Genomic DNA, 18,904 nt, shown 5'->3' on the forward strand with positions numbered 1-18,904 from the left:
TGTTTGTGGGTTGTTGTATGTGCGAACCCTGTACTATGGTTTAATTATGGGTTGTTAATCCCAAACAACCCAAAAAGTGAACACATAGTTTTTGTTGGATTGTGGATTGTTCAGGGTTAACAACCTATAGTGCAGAGTTTGCACATAATGACAAGCCATGATTTAATGACAAGCCATGATTCAACAACAACTCATACGCAAACTGTAGTCTTATCATTATGTCTGATCCTGGTCAGTGAGTCTGTTCCTTTGTTCGAAGGTGAAGATCTACATGTGAGAGTGTAAACAACTCTCTGTTTGTAAGCCACCTTTAAGACCTAAATAGTGGAAAGTCCAAGGTATAAATATGTTAATGAAAAAAAACTGTATATATATTAACTATCCAGGGAGCTTCGGCTATGGGGTGGTATATAAATGCAATAAATAAATAAAGGTGGCAAGTCTACAATAGTTTTTTCTCTATGTATGTAAGGAGTTCTATAGAGGGTCAACCCTTGTGATTTCTTCTCCTGAAGGCTAAAGTGTTTCAGTCTAGGGATAGTTTCACTACCTCATCTATTTGTGATGTTGGCTAAGTCAGATTGAATCGGAGCAAGTTTATCAGAAAGTGTTTTTACAAAATGATCACAATGGGCTCAAGACAGTTCCAACTGTATGATCCAGGTTGCTATTACTCCCTTGCCACCTGTGACAGTTCCGCAGAAGGACATTACTGATGCAACGAGGTGGAGAAGAAAGCTCTTTGCTACAATTGTTGGCACATCATAGGCACATAAATAGACTCTATAGCATACTTAGTCAGAATGAGCTTGAGTCTTCCACTTCATTCAGCTCTCTGGGAAACCAAAGAGTCAGATGTCTCCAAAGCAGATGGTAGAGGACAACTGAATACTGTTTCAGCATTAATCTTGTTTATCTGCCTTGTCTTTTTAATATTGATTAAAGCACTTGACAGAATAGCCTGCAGTATCCCGCAGACCATTTTGGAAACCAGGCAGGTCAGTGATTCTCCATGAGTGGGTCATCTTAATGAATCATCCACCCATCCCAAAGCCCTCGATAGAACAGTCAATGCTTTAACAAGGTTAAAGATCGCTGACCATAGCAAAGGTGATGCAGCATGCATCTTTCTGTCCACCAGAGTCTATGGCAAGTGTGTGTTGTGTCTGTAATACTGTGATAGCCTCAAGGAGACGATGCTATCACAAAGTCCTGGGTCTCATCTAGCAAGGGCTCACTAAAATATGCTGGAGTACTCTCAGTACAGTCAGGTTGGGGGACTAACATTAGATTTGAGACCCATTAGATAAATCATGGAGTCTGTAAGATGGTGCTTAATAGAATCCTTGGCATATCCTGATTTCTTGCTGCCGTTTCATATATCTACTTCCAAAACTATCAGTATTCAGCACTTGATAGGTTTTGAGGGTAATGGCATCCCAGCAGATGATCCTAATTCTACCATCCAGTGGGACCCAATCCTAGGTTGATTTTAACTGAGTACTTATCTTTCAGGTACCTAAGCCAGAATTGGACTACCTACTTCATCCAGCCAAGTCTTGTTAATCTATGTGAGGTTGGCCTCCTCATCTATAATTGTCATAAAAATCAATACTTTTGTAGTTATTAACCTGGTATTCAATAAAGGCCACTACGACTTAACTTATACTGTTTTGGCATTTGAAGACGGGAAGTGAAGTACCATATATTCTCTTGTTGTGAGCCCAGCAAAAGCAGAAGAGAATACTTCTTCAAAATCCAAACATTTAATAAAATACATTTTTGTGACAGTATTAAAATTTAATCTAAATTAGCTTTTAGGAAACTGCTGATACTGTGTTTTGACACAATTAGCTTTCAGTGACCTAAAAAGTGATAGAACCATTAATAATAAGCAATCTGCCATAGAATAACTCAGTGTAGAAAATGTATGATCTGTTTTAATTTTCATAGGTAAAACAATTAATATGAAACAATGTTCCAGTTTGCTCAATCAGAACAAGCTACTGCAATTTATCGTGTCTTCTGAACCAGGTGGCTTGGGTTGTGGGATGATTAAGTAACCCTCAAATAACCCATGAGCTTTGGTAGGGTTGTTTCATCATCAGTTGCCACAGACATTAGGGAACTTCACACAACCCCTCATACATTGAAACAACACATGGGGGAGGGGGAAGTAGCTCCACGCTGTGATTAAAGCATGCTATAGTTGTGTCTGCCTGCCATTGATGCCCATAGCAGAAATGTTTCTTTACTGCCCATGCAGGTCTCTAGAAAAGGAAGGTTGTTAGTAAATTCCATTTAAGTGTATGCTAGGAGACTGTTACATTATTCAATAGGCAACTTTGGACCATTTGTGTAAGTGGTATCCTGGAGGACAGAATGAATATTTCTTCAACAAGTGCACTTGTTACTATTAAAAAGGAAAAATCATGAGAAATATGCTACAATTATTGTGAAGAAACGAAGCCTCAGTTGTAGCACTGAACACTGATAGGCTAATTCAGAGCACTTGGCTTAAAGTTTTACATCATAATGAAGAACTTGGTAGAGGATTAAGGTACCTGGAGGAGCCTAAAATGGATGAGCTAAACACTGAACAAAATGTTTTGGTGTAGTTCAGTGAAACGATGGCATAGCCTTCTTTTAAAGTGATGGAACCTAGAACATATGAAGGGCCATGCTGGATCAGACCAAGGGTCCATCTAGTCCAGCACTCTGTTCGCACATTAGCCAACCAGTTGTCAACCAGGGGCCCACAAGCAGGACACGAGTGCAACCATGTTCCCCAGAAAATTGTGTATATAGGCTTACTGCCTCTGATAGTGGAGGTAGTGCAGCAGTCTTCTCCAGGAAGAGAGGAGTTGTGGTTGTATTTAATGAAACATTTGGCAGTATTAGAAATAAGGCTGCTGCTCACTGCGGTAATGTAATGTAGAAAGGAGTTATAAGTCAATCTTACGAATTGCTCCACTGAGGTATTTTACTCTTTCCTAATAAAAGAAATATATTTAATTACTTAATGTTACTATTTCCTGTTTGTTCACTTGTTGCTATACTTCCTGTCTCTAATGTGACAACACAATTAATTTAGTGCTATGGGAAAAGATCATGTTCTGGAAGTGTGTGTGTTAGGCACAACCATAACATCGAAGAGACAGTAGTTATGAATACACCAAAAGAGAAGGATTGGGAGTGGCATTTAAGCATGTTTTTGTAGTGGTCTCACGCCAATCTACTGTAAAGACTCCTGGAAACATAATTACACAGCAAACAAAAATCTATTTAAATACTTTAGAAATGTAAACCATTACTCTTTCAGAAAGAACAGTATGTTTTTGTTGTATTGGTCTAGGATTGTAGCCTTTATTTTCAGTTACGCATTCCTAAATACTATTGTTTTTATATTTAGGGGCTTCCATGTATGTAAATCACAGCCCGTGACTTTTTAACAGACAGCAAAATAAAAAGTTATTATTGCACTTGGTTAATGTAATGGTTTGTATGATCTGTTTTACGTTTCTTTTTCAAATTTTTATTCTTCCACCCACTACTTTTCAAGATGCGCAAAAGACATTGAAAAGCATTAAATACTTTATGCAAACTGACATTACAGATAGTGTATGTAAATATATTTTGGTATGAAAACATTATTTTGTGTGCTTCTGTGGGAGCACAGAATGACTGTGTTCGGACAATACGATAGACAACGGTGGGGTAATCAATTTGACAGTTGTTTAGGGGGTACTCCCCACACGACATGATAGTGATCAACCATGGTGTGGATTAGGATCAGCGTTGAGTTGAGTATTAGTCCATGCTGATTTGACTCACTCATCCCCCTCAGTATCCTGCTAGTATCCTCCTGCTAGTATCCCATCAGCAATTGTTGTTGAAAAACTATCCTGCTGGCTGGACTAGAGCAGCAACTGCTGCTTTGACTACTCTTGCCTTGCTACTCAGTAGCCAACGAAAATAACCAACAGACAACTTTACACAGCGTTGTTGTTTTTGCATGGGTTATTTCTGCCAAATAACCAACCATTGGTTAAAAAACCTCCCTCTACACAATACAATAATCCTCGGTGAGTTAAATAACCAACTGTCGACTATTTAAACCACCATTGGTTATCGTGTTGTCTGAACCCAGTCTTCTCTGTTTTTACTCCCTTTCTAGAGACTACCTCAGTCCCTTTTTTCTCTCAGAATTTCTTCCTGTTTCATTCTCAGTCTCCTCAGAATCTGTTTCTCTCTCCTTCTCCCTTTCTCCAATCTTCTCCAAGTTGCCAATCCCCAGTCCCTATTGCAGGGGGTAAGGGCCAAAAAGGGCTGTGCTCCAAGCAACCCTCAGGGTGCTACAATGCAAAGGGCTATACATTTCCTGATACGTCCATGCACATGACTTATAGTCCTCCAACTCAATCACCCAGCCAACCTAGGCTCTCCTGCCCTGTTAAATAATTGCACTTTTCTCTTTTGGTACCTCTTTCACAAAGAACTCCCTTCCAGAACTACATGGTGCCAACTCCATCAAAACATGTACATGTAACTGTTTGCTCACATTTGTCTCATATTACGCTTGTCCTCCTTGAAGCAGTAACTCCTTAAACATACTCCTTTGTAAAGGACATGTACGTTCATGGATGAACAACAACAACAAATACCTAATGCAGATGTTATTTGACTGTGTAGTGGGATTACATACATAAATATGTTTGTGGACTGCCTGCCATTTTAACTTTGAATTTGGCTCTAGCCTTTTTTGTAACCTTTTCCTTGCAGATGGCTTATAACTCTCTTATATTTTTCTTACAGTTCTATCTTCAAGATACTAAGAGCAGTAATGGTACTTTTATAAATAGTCAGAGATTGAGCAGAGGATCTGAGGAAAGCCCACCATGTGAAATTCTGTCTGGTGATATAATCCAATTTGGCGTAGATGTGACGGAGAATACGCGGAAAGGTAAGGGTACGGATCACTTTTTCTTCTATTTTTAATTTAATTTTTTTAGTACATTCTATCATAAAGTAAGCTTTCAAAACACACACACACAAGCACACACACGCAACTACTTAGATTGGATTTGGTATTATAAAGTATTATCTTAAGATTTCTTCGTGGAGCCCGGCAGATACATCTTCCTAGATCCAAACAATGAATATCACTTTAACATAATGTGTAATTTGGCACTACCTTTACTGCCTTATATTATATTGATTGCTAGTTAGCTCTGACAGTTTTACTGAAGAGCAGCATAGAAACAATGTAAATAAAATATAAGTAAATGCATAAATACATATCTTCTCTATTTAAGTACTGCATTGAGTTTGCTGTTTCTCAGTGTGCCATATACTGTCTACATGTTGATTGTTCCTGAGATGATTTTATTTTCTGACATCAGATAATTCCTCTAAAATTTAGAGTCTAGATCCTGGTGGATGTCAAAATGTTACAGAAATCTCTGGAGGGTTGGGAGACTCTTCAGAGCAGATTTGGGAAGAGGGGTTCATAGGAGAGTGCAGGGGATAGAAGAGGAAGGAGAAGTCCCGTTGTGCAATCAGAAGTCTGATCAGCACAATGTTGTATTTAACCCATAACTTTCACATCTCATGAAACTAGTTTTATGGAAAGCAAGTCTACTGGGAACTTGATCTGTTTTTCAGTTATTTTAAAATAAGGGCATAGCTGTTGAACAGCACAACCCTGATTATAAAATGGATCTTTGAGTATGTTTAGATTTAAACACTACTTGTTTCTGTATCAGTTAAATATTTTCAGATGCAACACCTGTCTCCAATATCCTATCCAATTTGTTTAGCTTGAAGTTAGCATGTTACATAAGAGGGAAAATGTGAATTCAATTCAGTGCTGAATTGTCTTAATTCTGTAGGACTAGAATTCTGTAAAATTAGAATTAATGTATGTTATTCTGTTTACTGCTACTTATTTGTTACATTTATATCTGTACTTTCTCCAAGAAGATCAACATGGCCTCACAGTCACCACAAGAAATTAGTATGAGATAATTGTGATTTGCCCAAGACCACCCAGCATGCTTTTTGTTTGAGCCCTACACTCTAGCCTCTATACTACATTGGCAATGAGCTCTCTGTTTATGACATGTTTGTTTGCTTTTTTAAATTGGCCAGTCTGGAACATACAGTGTAAGCTTTCCTTTTGGCTGACATAGTTCAGAATTAATTTGCCTGTGAAAGTAGTGATTATCATTTAAACAAAATTATCAAGTCAGACTGTTTTCATGTCAAATAATATATTATACTCTTAAGGAAATTAAGTGATTTTAAGCACCACATTCAATATGTGGATGAACAGAGCATAGAATTGGCTCAGGACTATCCATGCAAAGGGCTTTCTTTTTTCTGCTGGAACATGGCAAATTCACTGGCAGTGAACATTAGAAGAGAAGCCGTTGTGTGGCCCTTACCAGCCACATGAGTTATAGTTATTTTTCTTGTTTATCTTGAGCTTCTTGAGGTACATATTTTGGTATGGTGCAGCATCTCAATGTTCCCTTTATGCTTCCCCAGAGATTTTCCATTTTCTCTGTTCACCGTGGAAGGGCTACCAATCTTTTTATAGTAGTTGCACGCCATTTTCAGTGCAGGAGAACTGAAGCTGGATTTATAAGAATAAAACTGGGCTTGGATCTATTTGTGTTGTACTCCTCTCCATGCGGACTATCACACATGCAGAATTGCTATTTGGTAGTATGATATCTTTAAGCATTTTATTGTTATTAGATTCATTTCACTCCTTTGTTCTTGCCTCCATCTCTATGTTGAGGAATGCCATCCATACAGGTCATCTCTGTGCATGAAAATTATCCTAGGGCATAAATGGAATGTTTGCAACGTTTTGCCTTGAAGTATGTGAACTTTAAGGGCCAAACAAGCTGTTACCTCAGCAAAACTGTCACAATTCCACATTTGCTAAGATAAAAATGGATGCAGGATGGAAAACATTTACAGGGTGGACGGAAAGGATGGGGTTACACCTAGTATTCCGCCCATCAGTGGTAATCTGCAAATATCCCCTGAGCTCCATGTGGGCACTTTGAGGGAAAGATAGGGCTGGGTATTTCAAGTTTTCATTACAATGTTTTGGTTCTAAATCAAATAAAATTTCAGTTTTAATTAGTATGACTTTTTTATTAGGCATCCTATAGTCAGGATCTAGAGAAACTAATGCATGCAAACTCTTCACATTTAGAGGATCCCCTGACATATGAGGGTGGCTTTCCAAGGAGCTTAGGGGCTGCCAACGGAAAGGGGAGGTGAAAAACAACTGTGTGTGCAGAACACTCTAGCTGATGCTTTAGATCTCTATTTCTTAAATGAAAATATCCTTATAGAGCAAATATTATTACTGGCTACTCTAGAAAGGTTGCAAAATATTTCTTTTCTCCAAATTCGTTGAACAGCATGTCTGAAATAGATGTTTGTGGATTTTCTTAGTCCTGAATTTTGTCTTATTTAGCTCCTGTCTTTTACATTCATTGCAACTGATCTAGTTTTTATCTACATGCCACCATTCCATTTTTTTTTTTAAAAAAAAAATCTATTCTGTTTTCTGTGACCCCTCATGACATCTGACTTGTCTGAAAACTATTTTCTTACCTAACCATAAACAATTTCCCAAGAGAAATGTCATGCATACTGTTTGAACAATTCAGAATTGGATGTATAGCACAAGGTGGAAGCTGGGATGGAACCCAAGTCTCTTTGAGCTATTTCATTGCCAGCCGCTTCTCTTTTATAAAATCATATGTCAAAACTGAAACATCTGGTTTCCCCCCAGTTTTCCTCTGCTTTTGCTTTTGCATCTGTTTTTGTTCCTTGTATGATAGCATTACTACACTTACATTGAACTCTTCAAAGTGTTTTTATTTTTCATTGAATAGGTTCTTACTAACTTATCACTTAGAACTTACAGTGTTCATATTCTTTCCAGTCACCCATGGATGCATTGTCTCCACAATAAAACTATTTCTCCCAGATGGTATGGAAGCTAGGCTACGGTCAGAGTAAGTGTAACTTTAAAGTTGTCATTCTAATGTCCAACAAGCTTCAGATATTAAAGAATTTGTATAAAACAGGGATACAAGAACTTGAGTATGGCAAAGCCATGACTATCTTCACCCCAATAGTCCATTTTGATATTAATTTGTCTTGAGAAATCTGTTTAATGTATTATACAAATTTTTGAATGGCATTATTACATAGCAAACTTGGATGTTGTTTTCTAAAATTGTTTTTCAGCACCATACTAGGATATTTTAAATGTAATATACACAGTCATTATTGTGAACACTTAAAGAGTACAGTATTGTTGAAATTGTAATTTTCTGCAGTTGTAGAAGTTAACAAATGGAAGGAGAATTTTATTAAATGGTGATGTTTTCCTTCTATAGCGTCATCCATGCTCCATTACCAAGTCCTGTTGATAAGGTAAGTCTTAGAACATTTCTTTCCTTTTGTCACTTAGATGTCAAAACAACTCTAAAAAAAGAACCAAGTACTTTGAATGTCATAAGAAGGGTTTTTTTGATTTATGAGTACATTTCACCATAACCCACTCCTACCTATCATCCTATTAGAAAGTGAAGAAGTCCTGCTTTGGAGACACTAGTCAAAAAGTTGGATACAACATATCAAATAAATGAATGTTTACCCAAAGATGTGATGAGGGCTGTGCATATTTTATCTTTCTATATAAGAACATAACATTCTATAAATTCTGTTGGTTCAAGAATTCACTATCCTGAGAACATCAGCTTGTAAAAAATCATTTCTATGCCTTCTGGCTGTGAAGATAGCCTTCTGTATATACAAGCAATCTACAGTGGAGTTGCAGCAGCTGGGATTGTCAGGGGGGCAACTTTACATATGCATTTTAGTATACACAACTCTGCACATGCATTTTAGACCAGCTTATCACATTAGCTTCACATAACAAAGCGCATTCCAGACTGCCTGTGGATTTTTGCATACGTCAGCTCATTGATACTAGTCTTGCAAAAGAGGAGAGAAACAGGAATTCCTGTCTACCCATCAGATCATAAGAGTTGAAGAGGATCTTGTAAGCCATCTTGCCCAGCCCCTTCTCAATGGAGGAAATCCAGAGCTAGAGAATCCCCAGCATTTTGTCCAGCTCCTGCTTGAAGCCCACTTGCCTCCAAGCAGGTAACTGGTTCCATTGTCAAGTCGAGCTGCTCTTACTGTTAAAAATTTTCTCCTGATGTTCAACCCAAATGTATCCTCTTGTAATATTCCTGTCCCTTAGGGCAGCAGAGGACAAGATTTTGCGCTCTTCTCTGTGAGAGCCCTCAAGTATTTGGAGAGAACTATTATGCCCTCCTTGGCTTTTCCTCTTGTGGAAAGTTTCTTCTACCTTTTTTCATGCAGCTTGTTCTCCCTGACTGCTCTCCTCACAGTGCTTCAGATAAGGGTTAACTAGTGTGACAGTGCAAAGAGGAGTTAGTGGTTAAAAAAGCATCCAGAAACGAGCAGTAATTCTTGTTCCCAGAATGGGTCGGGTTAGCGGAGCTTGCGGAAGGAAGCTCCACTGACCCGTCCTGATCCAGAAACAAGTGTTTTTGCTCATTTTCAAATTGCTAGCTTTCTGGGGTTGCTCATTTCCATGGTTGCTTTTTGAACTGCTAGATTTCTGTTGCACAAATGGTGGATCCCTCTTGTGTAACAAATCAAGGGGTTACTGCCTATTACTTCCTGTGACTTGGAAACTATGGCCTCAGCTAGACCTAGTGGTCTAGCACGATGGAGGGGTGAAGATCCCGCGATATTTTTATCGCGAGATCTCCCCCTCTGTTCATATGTGGTGCACGATGGCCTCAGAGGGAGAGGCATCGCGCCTGCTATTTTGGTTTTTTTAAAAGCGACAGGAGCGCTCATGCACAAAAGGTGAGCCTTTTTAAAAATATATATATATTTCCCCTGCTCACCCCACCCCACCCCTAATGGGCACAGAGCTCCTGAGGAGCTCTGCACCCCGTGCGTGGGTCCTGGCTCCTTGCAAGGAACTGTGAGGAACCGGGACAAACTGTGACGCCCGGCCACATGTTCCGCAGTCTCGGGCTCAGCCCAAGACCGTGGAAAAACTGGGCCTAAAGTGGGCGCACAGGAACGACCCCGGGGATCGCCCTGGGATAAAGCCCCGTCTAGTTAAGGCCTGTGTTTCTGTTAATGCAGCCTAAAATTGCATTAGCTTTTTTTCACGTCTTCATGTTGCTGACACATGTTCAGCTTGTGATCAATCACAGTCTTAAGACCCTTTTCACATATACTACTACCAAGCCAGGTATCCCCCATACCATACTTGTGCATTTGGGCTTTTTCCCTAAATGCAGAACTTTGCATTTGCCTATTAAATGTCAGGTTGTTAGTTTCAGCCCAATTTTCCGTTCTATTGAGGTCGTTTTGCTATTTATTCCTGTCTTTTAAGGTGTTAACTATCCCTCCTAGTTTTGTGTCATCTCCAAATTTGATAAAGATTCTTCCACCCCATTATCTAAGTTATTGATAAAAATGTTGAACCAGGGCCAAGACAAAGTCCTGCAGCCCTTGAAACCTCCTTACAGTTTGATCAGGCACCATTGATCAGCATGTTTTGAGTACAGTTTTCCAACTAGTTCTGAATTCATCTTATGGTATTTTCATTTGGAGAGGAAAGCAGACAAGGACACAACGCAGAAATAAACTGGAAACACGTTTACGAAGAATGCAAGAACTTAGCCACAATCCTGAAAATCACACCATAAAACAAATGTGCATGTGAAAAAGTATACACATACACAGTGCAGCAGGATGGCCTTCTTTAATCCATGTTTTATTTAAATATCATTTTTCATTATAACAATACAAATTTAAACTCTGTAGCAGCTTAACCTCATTCTCAGAAGCGAGATGGAATGGTGAACTATTTGGGAAAGGAGGGGGAAAACCAAATCTAGTACAGGAATTTCAAAGCTATTTTCACATTTTTATTTATTTAAAACATTTCTGTTCTGCCCTTGAGATTGTGGGGGTGTTTGGTTCCAGAGCACTGTACAAAGCAAATAATTATTTAAAAACCTAATCCAGTACAATAAAACTAACATCCTGCATCCATAATAAAAGATTTCAAATACTATTTCAATTAGAAAGGCAGACTGAGAGGGTATACAAATTAAAATGCCTGGGTAAAAATATATGCCTTAACAGTGCTGAAAAGATTGAAAATTAGATGCCAGGAGGAGCATTCCAAAACTGGGGTACCACAATATAGAAAGTGCTCTCCTCTGTAATTACATAGAGCACTTCCAGTAAGGAAGGTGCTTGGAAAAGGGCCTCAAAAGAAGATCTTAAGAGACATGCAGGCTAGTATAAGAAGATGCATTCTTTTACATATTTGGGTGCCAAACTATTTAGTGCTTTAAAGGTAATTCAGCATCTTGAATTGGGCCTAGACATAAAAAGGCGACCCATGCAGTTCTTTTAAGTTTGTAATAGTTTGAACCAACCTGGCAGTACCAGTTGAAATTCTGGCAGCTGCATTCTGCACTAAGTAGAGCTTCCAAGTCTTCTTTAAGAGCAGTCCCATATATAACATATTACAATTATCTAGCTGGGGGAATTACACTGTAGTTGGACTATCCCTGTCCTGAAATGGCCACAACTGGTGAACCAGCCAAAGATGGTAGCAGGGACTTGTGCCTTCAAGACCACCTGGGCCTGTAGTGACTAAGCTAGATCTTGCAGTATCCTCAAGCTGCATACCCGTTCCTTCAAGAGGAGTTCAGCACTTCCAAAGCAGGATGAACACCATATTCCTAGACCCAAAAACTATATACCCACAGTGCCTCTTGTCAGGATTCAGCTTCAGTTTATTGGCCATCATCCAACTGATTTGGCACATCCAGTGCCAAGTCTAGGCACTATTGTGTCACCTTCACAGCCACTCTTGACTCCAATGTCAAAGAGAACTGGAGGAGTATCATCGTCATACTGATGACATTTCATTCCAAATCCTTAGATAACCTCACCAGCAGTTTCATATAGTTATTAAAGAGTTTGGGGAAAAGAATGGAATTCTGCAGGACATCATAACATTTAATGACATGGGGTCAAGGAGAAATCCCCAATGCCACCTTCTAGAGATGGTGGTGCAGGTAGAATGAGAATCACCATGCCATGCTACAACCAACCCACAGAACTGATCCAACAAGATATTGTGGTCAATTGTACCAAGTCAAGGAGAAACAACAGGCACTAAGAAGTCAAGGAGAAACAACAGGCTTGCACTGTCCTTGTCTCTCTCCTCACAGGGATAATCTATTGTGTGATCAATATTATTTCATTGCCAAAACCAGGCCTGAACCTGGATTTAAATGGGCCCAGATAATCCATTTTATCTAAGAGTGCTTGGATTTGGATCACCACTATTCTGTCAAGCAACTTGCACAATAGGGGGATATTTGAGATTGCGCGATAGTTATTGCAGTCTTCTTCTTCCAGAGAGGATTTCTTATGGAGTAGTCACACAACTGACTCCTTCAGCGCTGCCAGGACTAGACCCTCTAGCTATGGGGCTTTAATCATTTCCTGGATGCACACAAACAATTCCTTCTGGTCAGATGTATTTAGCCAAGATAAGCAAGGATTGAAAACTGAAGCGATCAACCAAACCCCTCCAAGCACCTTGTCTATTTCCTCTGGTCGCATCAGCTGAAACTGGTCCCATAGAGCTAGAACAGTCCATGTTCTGGATGCCTCCATAGGAACTGCTCTAATTGTGGCATCAAGGTCAGAGTGGGTATAAGTGATTTTATTCTCAAAGTGCCTTACAAACCTGTCACAACAGGCATCCACAGGTTCTTATACATCCCTTCTGGGGTTTGTTCAATTATGCCAAGATTACATCATTCCTGTTTGAGATAAGCGTCACTGACATATAAAGAAAACATTGGGTGGACAGAACCTCCTGTTGTCTTTTCCCCTCGTCTGTTGCCAAACTAATTTAGTAGCCAACCTGGTTATTTCAAATTGCTCAGTGGTGCCAAATCACAGTTCCACACAATGTTATGATACAAAATTATTTAAAACAAATTCAATGAGCCAGACTTCATGTTTAAGCAAAACATTAAAATTTTGCAATGACTATACTTTTTGGAAGGTTCTTTTTATTTGTAACATTTTATTTGTAACATTTATATACCACTGCATATAATGTAACATTAAACACAACATTAAAAGACAATATTAAAACACTGCATTAAAACACTTTTATCATGAGGGTGCTTCTTCTTCTTAGGGTGCCTATCGGCGGTTAGCTATCATTACCCCTATTTTTGTTTTTGACACTGCTGCTGTTGTAAAAAAATGTATAGAAGTACAGGTACATTCCCTCAAGTTCTTTAAGGGTGCTAAAATATTAAATAAAAGCTAAGTTTCAGAATTGTATGTCTATTGATAACCCAAAGTTAGGAGGAATGAAATATAGCTGGTAGATCTGTGTGCTTCCTATGTTTAGCCTCTTACATGTTGCACCATTTATATACAGTCCCAAAGGTTATAGTACCTAACAATCTAATTATAAAAATCCTTAATTACTTACCTTAAGTATAGGCTAGATTAGAAACCAGTACCAATTTAAAAGTTGGCTTTTGCAGTACAGGTACATTCATGTATTCTTTTGTAGTTGGCTGTCTGAGTATGATTTCTTGCACAATAAACATTCCAGCACAATGACTAATATTGTATTAAAGTACTCTACCAAGGTACTAAGAATTTTACTAGCTTAATTTCTTCTATAAAAGGAAGAAGGCAGAAATCTAGAGAAATGATAAATGAAATCCATTTGACAGTAATACTGAGTTTTTCTCTGCCCCCCTTTCCAGTTATATGAAGTTAAACGTACCTGAACAATGTTTCAGAGTATTATTTATAAAGGTGATGATAAAACCATTCAAGTGATTACTAATGATAACAAGACTTCAATTTTATCATTGTTGTGAATCATTTGATTGGATTAAGATGAAATAAATCTGTTGGGTTGACAGTATTTTAGGCTCTAGAGAAATTTATTAAATTCTGACATAACATGGATAAACACTGTTGTTCTCCAATTTCACAGGTTGCTGCTAACACTCCCAGTATGTACTCTCAGGAACTGTTTCAGCTTTCTCAATATCTACAGGTAATTTTATTTTTAAACAGATAAATAATTCCCATGACTTTATACTGTGCAGATTTGACTTAGTGGCTTATGTATAATTGGAGAAGAGCTTTGAATATTCAAGTCCCAAGAGGGGCACACTGCAGCTTGTCATGACTTGCAAACCCAGATAACTCTAGAACAACTCATTAGTTATTTGAGCTTTGTTTAACCTGCGGAACTCCATCTGCCAGCCTCCATTTTGAATATGCAAGCCTCAACAGGGCATTCTGCAACTTGTTGTGATATAAGGACCTGTATACCCTAGAACAACTCATGGATTATTTGAGGGTTATTTAACCCTCAAATAACCCACAACGCTGAGATTCACACAGCACGACAAGCCATGGTGTCCCCCCGCCATGGCTTGCATATTCAAAATGGTGGCCAGCACATGTTTTGAAGCCCCGTGGATTAATTACCCCCTGGTGGCTTATTGTAACATGCAAACCAACCCAGTGTTCAGAGACATTTCCTCCAATCTTGCTGCAGCTATTGTAGTATATCCCCAATCAGTCTCTCTGTACTCCCAGTTGGATAAGATATTGAATGAGATATAAGGTAGATTGAAGCCCATTGCTTGCAGGAGTGAATTTGTTCCATGCAAATCCCCTAAGTCTAGTACCCAATGGCATGTCCTCTGTATATCCTATTACAATAAATCTATGGATAATTCTAGAATACTTTCCCATAAAGAATACATTTAAGTGCACTTCAAATCTCCTTTTGTATTACCTGAACTGTGGACAAGAATAAGCTCCCTGTGTTTCTGCTAATTTTTAAAACCTGGGAAGTTCTAAAAGTTTTAATAATCTTTACCTGAAAGCTGGCTTTGCCAGTTTGCAGGGATAGCATCAAGGGCAGGCATGGTTGAGCACATCTGCTGAGTGCTCATACCCTGCCAGGGGCCTACAGATAAGAGCACCCCTGGAGTTGCTCCTCCTCTTCATCTTTGAAACCTCCTTGTTCACCTGCCTCTTGCAGAAGGAACAGCAGCAGCAGATGCCACTCCTTGCTTGCTCCTTAACTATCAAGTGATAGCAGTGAAGAGCGAGACAGTGAGGAGCAGCAGCAGCAGCTGGTGACTCACTGAGAGAGGGCCCCCCTACTGAGGGTGCCTTGCCCAAGGGCCTGCAGAAACCTGGAGCCGGTACTGCCAGTTTGCAAGCCTGTGGTTGTAGAGTTGCTCTGTCTTTGTGCAGAATATTTTTGCACATAGTTTTGTTTTTTGTTTTTTTTGTTTCTTGTTTTGGAAAGTTGGATTTTGTGCTAATTTAAGGATAAGGTCAAATAGTTGCTGGCTACCAAGCCCATTGACAGGAGAAGAGTCAAGTTTGCCATCTAGTGGCTGCTGGAAAAGAGAACTTTGAATCTTGGTGGGAAATGAGTACTGTTTGCTTACTTCCTTTGAATCTTATTTGACACATTAGCTGCTTTGTTTTCCTTGTAACAGAATTAGTCTGTGATGTGTAGTTGTCATTAAAACTTACAAAGGCCTGGTTCAGACAACACGCTAAACCATGCTGCTTAACCACAAAATGGTTAATGGAATGCATTAAGGCCAATGCATTCCCTTAACCACTTTGTGGTTAAGCAGCATGGTTTAACGTGTTGTCTGAACCAGGCCAAAAGCTCTACAGTGAGATGGGTCCCAGCATTCATAAGTGTCCCTGGCATATATCCTAAGCTCAGTCCATGGCATCTCAAGATGCAGAGGTGGGAACACTGCCTAAACCCTGAAGATCATTTTGGGTTAAATACACCAATTATTGCTATTTTGGAGGCATTAAAAATGATGGCTGTTTCGTATATTATACTTTTTGGAGTGTGCATATAAACAGCTTTACAGATGTATTGAGCAAGATGTTGGACTCGATGGCCTTATAGGCTCCTTCCAACTCTACTATTCTATGATTCTGTGTATATGTATAAAGATGTAAAGTATAAATGTAACAAACACATTTTCAGGCGTACAGGAGCCTGCTTTAAGAAGAGGGAATTGACTGTGACTGCCCATTGAATGTATGCAGGCCAGGAGACCTAAATTTGGTGCTGTGCCTAAGTGCAGTCAGGTGTCAGGCTGCCTAACGTGAGAAATGTAATCAAACCCTTGAAAGAAGGTTGATAGCTGGTAGCAGCATTGAAAAGAAGATTCCCATGAGACAAAAGCCTCATATTCTCATTAAATTCCTCCACTTTGCACAGATTGCTGCTAATAAGAATACAAGAATTACTGTACTGGGTGTGACTAATGGCCCAATATCCTGCCTGTAGCAATGACCAGATCCAGGTGCTTCATGACATTTTAATGCCAGAGTGCCATTACTCCAAGTCCCTGCATATTTAAGACATTAGGACTCTCTTGGCAACTGCGCCCCCTCCCGAAAGGAGTTGTATACATACAACTAGGACTTGTCATTGCAACAATTCTCGCTGCCAATAAAACAGGACCCTGTCCATGTGTGACATATGCTGGCAGATGGCCAATCACACAGGTGGCTTAAATTGTGTATCTGCAATTTGCCCCCATTCCAGTACCATGTGAAAATTCTCTTTGGTGTGGTAAATGTCTGAACCCAGCCAAAACATCACAGTTCAAGGCATGAACATTGAGGTACAAAAAGCAACATGTTTGCCTCTCGCATTGTTACTCTTTTAATTCTCCTTAGATTAAACTTGTTATTCATATATGAAAGATATATACACTGTACTGCTTTCGTCGCCAGCTGAAGACCTTTTTATTTACTCAGTATTCACTCAGTATTTTAACACTTAATTTTAACTTAAATTTAAATTTTACTGTTTTAACTCTGTATTTTAATCTTATAATCAACTTTGCTGTGTGGTTTTATCCTGGTTGCGCTTTTTATACTGTATTTCGTAATTGTGTTTTTAACCTGTTGGATGTTTTTTGTGGTTTTAATTTTTGTGAACCGCCCAGAGAGCTTCGGCTATTGGGCGGTATAAAAATGTAATTAATAAATAAATAAATAAATAATAAATAAAGACAGAATTTAAAAAGTGTAGTGTTAGGCTTCCAGTATTTTTAAACGTTAGTACTGTTTTGAACTAATGGTTTTTGTGTTTTTGTTCAATGCAGGAGGCCTTACATAGGGAACAAATGTTGGAACAGAAGTTGGCCACCTTGCAGCGATTGCTTGCTGTTACGCAAGAAGCATCGGATACTAGTTGGCAGGTATTCTGTGTGCTTTTGCACCTTTTCATTATATAGCTAGAACACCTACTTATTTATCAGGCCTATAGACCATACTAAATAATCTGAAGCAGGTGTAGTTAGTAATGCAATAAAGCAGCCTTTCCCAACCCGGTGCCCTCCAGATGTGCTGCATTACAACTCCTAGCATCCCCAACCCAGTGTGGATGGCTGAGAAATGATGGGAGTTGTAGTCCAACACACCTGCAAGGCATTGACTTGGGGAAGGCTGCAATAAAGTATTGCATATGTTATGTGAAAAACCACTTGCTTATGAAATGTTTGCGGTGTGTTTTTGCTGGACTAGATTATGCTAATTAAGAATGTGTCTGGATTTCTTTTTAACAGGCTTTGATAGATGAAGATAGACTACTATCAAGGTTAGAGGTTATGGGAAACCAACTACAAGCATGTTCGAAAGTAGGTGCCTGTCCTGGCTGAAATGTATAGCATTTGGGTTATCCGAGTCATTTTATTAATATTAAAATATTTATGATTTGTATAGTGACTAAGAACAATACAAAGAGACATGCTGGATCAGAACAAAGGTCTGTTTAGTCCAACACCATGTTTCCCACACCAGATGCTTCCAGGAAGCCAACAAGCAAGACATGAAGGCATTCCAGCCCCATTCCCCACACTATTGCCCTCTCCTCTAAGCAACTGGTATTTAATGGCATACTACCTCTGAACTTGGAGAGTCTGTGATGCCTAATAGTCACTGATAGACTTCTCCTCCATAATCTGTCTAATCCTCTTTTAACACCATCTAAGCCAGTGTCCATCACAATTTCTAACCAGGATCTGGTTAGTGCTAGGGGAAAAAAGTGTTAACATAAGCCTTCATTCCTATCTTCAGACCTATCCAGGGACTTTGTGAGTCTTCTGGAGCTCGTTAGCCTTCCAAAACTCCTATATAGGAATGGGGGAGGCAATTGCTATTACAGATGGATGGAGAGAGATGCAGTCGTCACATAAAATGCTTTAAGTTCTTTTTTGTTTCTGAGGTTTCATCAGGCACTGCATATGTTCCAAACCCCTTGTAATGATGGGGTGGTGCAGATGTAGCACTGCCTCCTTTTTAACAGTGGTTAAAGTCAGTAGGAGAAAGCCACGAGAATATATGATCTCTTCTCCCATCCCGCCCTTCTGCTGGACTGAATTGCCCACTCCCTTTCACTTAAAGGGAAACATGAGATAGACTTAACTTCAGTTAATCATACAACAGTAGAGTTGGAAGGGGCCTATAAGGCCATTGAGTCCAACCCTCTGCTCAATGCAGGAATCCACCTTAAAGCATCCCTAACAGAAAGCTGTCCAGCTGCCTCTTGAATGCCTCTAGTGTGGGAGAGCCCATGACCTCCCTAGGTCATTGGTTCCATTGTCGTACTGCTCTAACAGTCAGGAAGTTTTTCCTGATGTGCAGCCAGAATTTGGCTTCCTGTAACTTGAGCCCA

General features: G+C 39.3%; 1 protein-coding gene across 27 annotated transcripts in view; it reads left to right on the top strand.

Annotated features, from left to right (window-relative positions):
- Nucleotides 1-18,904, top strand: part of SLMAP (sarcolemma associated protein) — a 109,688-nt gene that overhangs the window by 42,738 nt on the left and 48,046 nt on the right. For 16 of the 27 annotated variants that reach the window (XM_063121302.1, XM_063121301.1, XM_063121305.1 and 13 more), the window contains exons 2-7: nt 4,816-4,969; nt 7,973-8,045; nt 8,433-8,469; nt 14,153-14,215; nt 17,334-17,429; nt 17,796-17,867. In XM_063121302.1, coding sequence (XP_062977372.1) covers nt 4,816-4,969; nt 7,973-8,045; nt 8,433-8,469; nt 14,153-14,215; nt 17,334-17,429; nt 17,796-17,867 — 495 coding nt within the window. The remainder of the gene's footprint in view (nt 1-4,815; nt 4,970-7,972; nt 8,046-8,432; nt 8,470-14,152; nt 14,216-17,333; nt 17,430-17,795; nt 17,868-18,904) is intronic. The other 11 variants (XM_063121306.1, XM_063121309.1, XM_063121317.1 and 8 more) reach the window with 1 other exon arrangement.

The sequence above is a fragment of the Elgaria multicarinata genome, chromosome 3 (assembly GCF_023053635.1).
Source record: "Elgaria multicarinata webbii isolate HBS135686 ecotype San Diego chromosome 3, rElgMul1.1.pri, whole genome shotgun sequence".
Classification (NCBI taxonomy): domain Eukaryota; kingdom Metazoa; phylum Chordata; class Lepidosauria; order Squamata; family Anguidae; genus Elgaria; species Elgaria multicarinata.